At 38.0% G+C, this 7,841-nt stretch overlaps 1 protein-coding gene across 5 annotated transcripts in view; it reads right to left on the bottom strand.

The window, feature by feature from the left end:
- Nucleotides 1–899: 899 nt before the first annotated feature.
- The window catches only part of Nek10 (NIMA related kinase 10), a 210,725-nt gene continuing 203,783 nt past the window's right edge, over nucleotides 900–7,841 (bottom strand). For all 5 annotated transcript variants that reach the window (XM_015489627.2, XM_048794821.1, XM_048794822.1 and 2 more), the window contains one exon: nucleotides 900–7,003. In XM_015489627.2, the coding sequence (XP_015345113.1) occupies nucleotides 6,955–7,003 (49 nt within the window). In that variant the 3' untranslated portion in view covers nucleotides 900–6,954. The remainder of the gene's footprint in view (nucleotides 7,004–7,841) is intronic.

Raw genomic sequence — 7,841 nt, 5'->3', positions numbered from 1 at the left:
GGGTTGTTTCCAACTGCTCAGTTTATAGCAATTTTTTACCCAAGAATAAAAACCTGTTACATCTTCCCACACTAATGCTGGGTTTCACCATGTGATTTACTGTGGTCAATGGGAATGGGGAGAACTAGGAACCCAAGCCATGGCTTGACAGAGTAGTTCTGCATTCTCTTTTCAACTCTTGAAACTGCCACAAAAACACATCTGGGGTAGGTTGCTGGAGGGATGTGAGGAATGTTGGGAGGAGGAGAGATGTGAGAGACATTTGTCTGCTCTGGCTCCATTTTGGATCCGTCAGACTCCAGCCATCCTGCAAGCTAACCACAGACACACAAGGGATCCTACCAGGTATCAGCAAAGCCAAGATCAGATGGGCAGAATAGCCAGACAACCCACAGACTATAAATAGTAAGTGTTGTCACTTTGCCACTAAGTTTTGAGGTGCTTTGTTATGGAACATTTTTAGCAATAGATAATTACTACCAGAACCCATCAATTAAAGCTGAGGGACACATTCAGAGTTTACATGCATATATGATTGCCTATTCGATTTTTTTTTTAAATCAAAGGCTTAAAAACATAGCAGGTATGATGTTTCCCCCTTGAAGTTCCAGCAGCTCAGGAGGCTGAGGCACGAGGATTGCAAGTTCAAAGCCAGCTTCAACAACTTAGTCAGACCCTAAGCAATTTAGCGAGACCCTATCTCAAAAATAAAATATAAAAAGGGCTGAAGGTGTGGCTCAGTGGTTAAGTACCCCTGGATTCAATCCCTGGTTCCCCTGCCCATCTCTCCTCCCCCCAAAAAAGACTTAAAAACATAATAAGAGAGATTGGGGAAGACATTGAGAGAAAGGAGAGGAGCATTACTATAAACTCTTGATAAAAGAGGAATTATTTTCCAGTAACTTGAAAATACATTTTTAATTTTCTTTAGCATTTACAGAGCATATTTAAGGAATAGCAAAAATAACAGTTGCTTGCATCTTTTGCATCCTTATATAGAGGCATTTCCTTTCTTTTCTCTTCAGGGTCTCCAACTCTGGTCAAGTTAAAATCAACTGTTCAAGTAGGAGAGTCGGGAGGTTTGATACGATCAGGAATCCTGTGCAGAGAAGTATATCACCCCCTGCCTTCCATGCCCATGCACACCATTATAGAATTACAAACACACCATCTGAAAACACACAGGTGACCTGTAGGAAACATAATTAATAGTCTGTTCCTTAGATGGGAGTGGGGTTGAGGGTTTGCAGGACAGGAGGGATCTGGCTAGGAGGTGCTGGTGAAACAACAACAACAACAACAAAAATACCATCTTAGAGACTAAAGTGGAGGAAGGCACATTGAGAGTGTCTTTGCATTCTGCAGGGACAAGTCTTTTTGTCTTGGACCCAGGGCCATCCAGAAAACAGATGCTGCTCTGGGCAACATGAGATTAGGGGCTTTGCTTCCTCTCAGAGGATGGCTCCATTCTTTTTGATCCTCACCAACAGCCCACTGGGAACAACAAAATACAGGAAGCACTATAATTCAGTCTTGATCCACTAAATGTCAGTAAGCAAAATGCCCTCAAAAGATTTTTCTTTTATGTGTTTTTTGTTTCCCAGTTTGGAAGAGTAAAATGATGAAATTTTTCCATGGCCTAATTATCAACGGGTGTACTAATTATCAACTGGTGTACCTTGCAGTGTTTCTTTTTTAATCTAGCTTAATGCAAGCATATTCAAATCTGCCTGCATTTGTCCATTTAAATTTCACATATATTTCTTATAAAATTTCCATTGTCAGACAAAATAAGCCTGAGGCTATGGTTGCAAGACTGAGAAGAAAACAGCCCCCAGGGAAGACCCACATTTACTTAAAGGCAGATAAGACTGCACTTGGCAGGTGGGGGAGCTGGAGGATTAGGTTAGTGGAAGACCATGTACTTAGCATGCTCCATGCCCTGGCTTCAATCCCCAGCACTGAAACAAACAAAACAGTAACAACTGCTTCTTGGAGGTATGTGATGTTTTTAGAATGCCTCAGAGGACCCTGTCTTAAGCCTTCCACCAACATGTTCCTGGGGAGTCTTGGGGGTGCTTCTGCTATTGTTCTAAGTGGTCAACTTGCTAGGATCTGGCCAGCTGCTTCCAGGAGACTCAGCAGCAGGAATCACCCAAGTTTCTGGAACTACCCAGAAACTAACTTGACCTTGCCAATTGCTCCTCTCAGTGAATGGCTTGCTGGGCATTGCTAGACCTGGTGGAATCACTTCAAAGCACAGTTTTTATTTGGGATTTATCCCATTTCCTTGGAAGATCTTTTTTCTTTAACAACTTGGGATTTTCTTTCTGAGTCCTAATGTTTATTCACTTCCCTCAGTGCCAAAGTAATGCTGTGCTCATACAAACAAACACTTTACATGTTCTCTCATGACACAAGGAACTCTACGCCAGCTCCATTTCCTCCCAATTCACTAGAGTATGGAGTAAACACAGAGAACAGGGAGAAGAGGGTTTTTGCTAAACCTTAACAGCCATTCACAAGCCTTATGTTCTTTTTTAGAATCCTGACTCTAATGGAACTTGAAAAGTAGGAACTAAATCATGGGTTAAGAATATCATTTTATAAGTAACCTTCATAGTCTGATTTAAAAGTATTGTGGCCTTAAAGCATTTCTTCCTCTCAGTTTGTTATTTCTGGTACACACCTGTCTCTATTTACTTTGCAGAACAGTTCTTCACATATCTGCAAAAGTTTCAAGCTTCCACCCAGACTTCTTCGTTGTTTGTCAAAATGGCAAGTTAGCCACAATTTTCTATAAAGATAAAGCTCTGTCTTTGTTCAGGGGAAACAAAGGTAAGCTATCTCCAAATAACAATATTTAAACAGTTGAATAATTGCTACAGCATGCTTTTGTTATTTTAAACATAGTAGCTGGATACAACGCAAAGAAACCTTCACATTATAATAATAAAGAAAAAGGGCAGCTTCTCACTCGTTAGAGGAGTCACATTCAGATTCCATTACAGTGGAGTTCATCTACTTTCAGGATACAATCATGGACTATACATATTTAAGAATTTTTTATGTGATTAGTCAAATGCTGCATATGTATAGTGAAAAAAAACCACCTAGTACATCCTCATCTACTGTGACTTTAGGGTGTGTGATCTTCATTTTTAATAACCACCACTGCCCATGGACCCACAGGACATGTACGTTGGCAATATCCATCCGTCACCCCATCAAAATCATAAAATCCTTCCTGTCCCTCCGGCAAATCTTGAAGTAACATCATAGCAGGACTGTGATCAACCATAACAGTCATTTTTTACAATGTGCAATTTAACTGTAATGACACACATAAGAATGACTTCATCACAAAGTTGTTTCCCTGAGACATTTGAGTCTTCCCATCAATATGAAAAACAGCATTCAAGGGTAAGCATACATCAGCAGCACATTTCAATATTGGAAAAATAATCTGTCCAAAATTATCTCACTTTCCATCACAGGATAATTAATACAATCTGAACAATATCATAAAGGTATACACAAAATACACTTATTATCACATTTAGTTGTTGAACAGGAAGCATTTCATGTTTGGACAGAATTCTACCTAGAAGACAAGTCCTAAGCTTTCCTTGCTTAGGAGCCCCTTGTAGCTGTATCTCTAGGGTACTGGGAAGCTATTTCAGCCCAGTTTGCTTTGTGTTGCCTGTCCAGTTGATCCGATGCTCGTGAATACCACCACCAGACAAACAAACAAACAGAAAAACAAAGGTAAACAATGAAAGTTCCTTTAGAAAAAATTTTCCTGCCTTCAGACAAAAGCTGAAGGCATTCCTATAGGAACCCAGCATATTTACTGTGCCTGATTCTTCATCATTCTCCCAACATATCCTCCAGAAAGAGAGAAAAAGCAATAAACAAATTTTGCAACTTAGCAAATCAAAAAGAGCAATGTGGGTGCTATTCATATTAACACTGATAGAATTGACTGACCAATAAACATTATTGTCTTCACATATCTTAAATATGAGTGGCAATTAATTGATGGCATTGCAGGAATTGTACATAATCTACCAGTCCTGTGTTGCTTGTGAATATCAAAATTTCATAGTATTTAATGAGTTAGAGATGGTACTATTTGGAAGACCTTAACTCTTAATTAATTATATCATTTGAGTATATTTTATAATAGCATTTCTTAATTAGGCTCTGTTTTAGAATGCCCACACTGGGCACACTGCCCAGTGCCACACCAGCAGCATTTCTCCCGGTTTCTTGACATTCATCCACAGGCAGTGGGCCCAAGTGTCCATGTCACTCAGTATTCCTGAGATCTCCATTTAAGGACTACACATGTGGAACAAGACAAAGTTAGAAACCAGCAAGCACATATCCTGCTGCAGGCAGTTCCCTGAGAACGGAACATTTTGCTTTTAAAAAGCAAATTAAGGTTTCAAGCACAGACAATCAGATAGAGCTGGTGGATCAAAACATAATTAACAGAAGCATTTGTGTATCAAAACTTATCTGAAGAGACTGATTCAAATTCTATCCCCTGCAAGTATTTGGTCACTGGGAATTAGAGAGATTTAATGAATTCACAGGGATTTCACTGCACAACAAATCATTAAAAATTATATGAGAGGAAAAAAAAAAACTAAATGCAATCAAGAAAAGATTATGAAGCCTATTAAGTAAGCTCAAGTAACAACTTCTTTGCACCAGAAGACCGTTCTGTGGATCAAAGGAAATGACCATTCTTGCTTTATTATGAGGGGAGATGCTTCTTGGCTGAAGGTTGGAACATGAGGATGTGGCTCCATGTGCAAATGGTCCCCTTGCCAGTGCCCAATATTCTTAGAGACCTGGTCATGCAACTGGGAAAATGTGAATGCAGTCATTGTGGTAGCTTAAGGGAAAATTCAAACAGAGCACATTCATTATTTTAGCAAAACAGTACATCTATCAGCATGGTTGATGAGCCTGAAACCCTGTTGAAAAAGACATTTATTCACTTATTTGTGTTAACTCTGACAGGCTTCTAGCATAATAAATGGAATACCTGTGGCCTAAAAGAAACATATTGCTCCCTTTCTAATCAATAAGGTCAACTGCATGCATTTTAAAACACCTTAAATGAATCATGTGTTTCTCTCACCAAGGTCTGATTTCTGAATACTATTCTTTTCTAAACTGTGTTTGCATATATTGCCATTCAAGTAAGAACCTGATTGCTTAAACTTTGACCCCACAGCTTCTGTGACAATTAGAATTTATGCCCCTCTAGGCCTGTGCCTCCTGTAAAATGAAATGTGCCCCTTCCCACATATTAAAAAATAAAAAGAATGATAATAAAGGGTCACATTAAGTTGAAACATATAAAAATTTGCCTGGGCAAATCATTAAAATTTGTGTTTTCCATGTGTATTTCACATATGGATGGAATTAGTTTGAAAGCTGAAATTGAAAGTTTTTGTTGCCGTATTTTTATCTACTATTTAAAAATTAGTGTTTTAGTTATTAATTTGGCTTGACAAAAAAAGATTTTGTTGGCAATTTTCAAAGGCACTGCTGCATGATTAAAAGGCATTTGAACATAATTTAAGTGTTAAACATACTAATTGAAAAATAGTATAGATTTCCATTAGGCGATTTTACATATCCAAAAGGTCAGATTAGGTTTCAACAACTGTAAATACATTGAACAATCATACAAAATCATACTATTCAATCATACTAAAAATATATCAGTGCAGTTAAAGAGAACACAACTCAAGTAAATAAAAAGTACAATTTCAGCTTCCAGATTACTAATTATATAGAATGGATTGTACTTTAAGTAGGTAGAAGTGCAATTTGATTTGGCAATATGGGATTTCTTGACATTACAACAAAATTTTAAGCCAGCTGCAGAGAAGGAGTTTTAACTCAATGAGATTAAACTCTCATCATAAATTCTTCCTACATAGAGATGGGACACTGTTTGGCATTCTGATTTTTCTTTCTTTGGGCAGTTTCAAGGAGTAGAGAAGGAATTTGTGTTTATTATATAACTTGTTTTCATTTCAAATTATCAAACAATAAACATTTATTTAAAATGCAGATAATTTTAGTAAAAGGGACTTAGAAATATTGCATCTGCTTCATAGATTCTATGAACTCCTCAAAGTGCTCTAAAAACACTATAAGTTTGATTAGCAGCAAAGCATTAGTCTAATCAAAACCTCCCTCCCTCCCTCCCCTAGATCTATATACATATGCACACACCAATACATCCACGTATTCTATTACTCTAACTGAAATCTGACAATTTGCATTATGTCCAGGTGCTGTGCAAGGTTTTTAAATACTGTCTACACTGTGTCATGGCTCAAGACCACTAGCACCCAAGTGGTTAAGAGAAAACAAATTCTTTCATTAAAAAAAAATCACATATTTTAAATTTCTTTTTTAAGATTAAAAAAAATTAGAGGATACCGTGAATCAATCACCCAATATATCATTCTAGGTCCTATAGTTTTGTTTATCTAAAATTATTTTTTATATATGAAAGGCTAGATGCCTTTCAACATAGTTTCAGCCATCCTGAGTATAAAATGTTCCTTTGAAAAATATGCCATTTTTTTTTTTCCAACTCAGAGGAAAGTTCTGTCTGTGACAGGGGGTTCCCCCACACAGATGACTTTTGCAGCATTTTCTTCCAGGAGCAACATTGACAGCCCTGTCATCTTGTATATAATACGTACTGGGAATGGAGCCCCCTACCCAAGAGCTATAGCTATCATACATCCCACACAGGCCCTGCAGAAGAAAGGTGCTCCTGGCCCCATGGCATTTTGGTCTCTCCCCTTCCACACCCTTCTAGCAAAATCCAGTCTTCAGCATCTTGTTGTAGTGGCTGATGTCCAGAACTTGAACTTTACTGGGAAAAGTAAGTTCATTCAAAGTGCAACATTTTCATCTTTTGGTTGGGTGATTCTTCGTCCCCCAAGGATAGGAGTGATACCTAGAAGATTCCCAAATAGAAAGAGTTCTCTGTAAACACAAATATTTAGTTCACACATTCAGTTTCAAAAGCTATAAGGCACATAAGTAAATAAATCACAATAAATTTTAAAAAGTATATTATCAGGATGGGAACATTTATAAAAAGCTGTCTTTTACTGAAGCTCAGTGCTAACAGGGTCTTTCTCAAATTATGAATTCAGTAGGAATTAAAAATACTCTAGAGTGGAAAAATAAACGCCAATTCCAAGTAGCTTGTACATTTGAATGCTGTGTGCATTCAAATGACCATTTTACATGTTCATCAGTCATGAAGAAATAAAGAAATGTAAGCCGATTCAATGTAGATTTTTTTTCCTCTTGAATGTATTTCCCAATGCAATATTTCTTATTTAAAAAACATAATGTCAGTATGCATCTAAGTATATTTAAAAAGAAGAGAGGCTTGCCATCTAGTCAATCACAGAACTCACAGTTTTACAAACAAGGGTGAAATTGAGGCCTACTAGTGAGAATGAGGCAAAGGACAGGTCGCTGATTTTCAAGGAAAAAGAAATGGGGTGATGGCACTTCCCCATCAGTGGGTGGGTGGCTAACACCTCTGGGGAGGGGAAGGATCACACTTGCCAACACAAGCAATCACTCCCTGAGAAGCTCTTTTCCTGCCTTTTGGTCATGTAGGCAAGATAAGAGGAAGAGGGGGCATGAGAAAAAAGGAAACCTAAATCTGTAAAGGGGAAATGCATCCCCACTCCCATACACAAACACCAGCTCTGGGTCCCCTCTTCTCTGGAAGAGTCTCCCCCTCCCCCATTTCTGTCTCTTAAAATTTTGCTTTC

Source organism: Marmota marmota, unplaced genomic scaffold (genome assembly GCF_001458135.2).
Source record: "Marmota marmota marmota unplaced genomic scaffold, marMar, whole genome shotgun sequence".
NCBI classification, from domain to species: Eukaryota; Metazoa; Chordata; class Mammalia; order Rodentia; family Sciuridae; genus Marmota; species Marmota marmota.
Note: the sequence above shows the minus strand (reverse complement) of the source record. Positions and strands in the feature narration are given on the sequence as shown.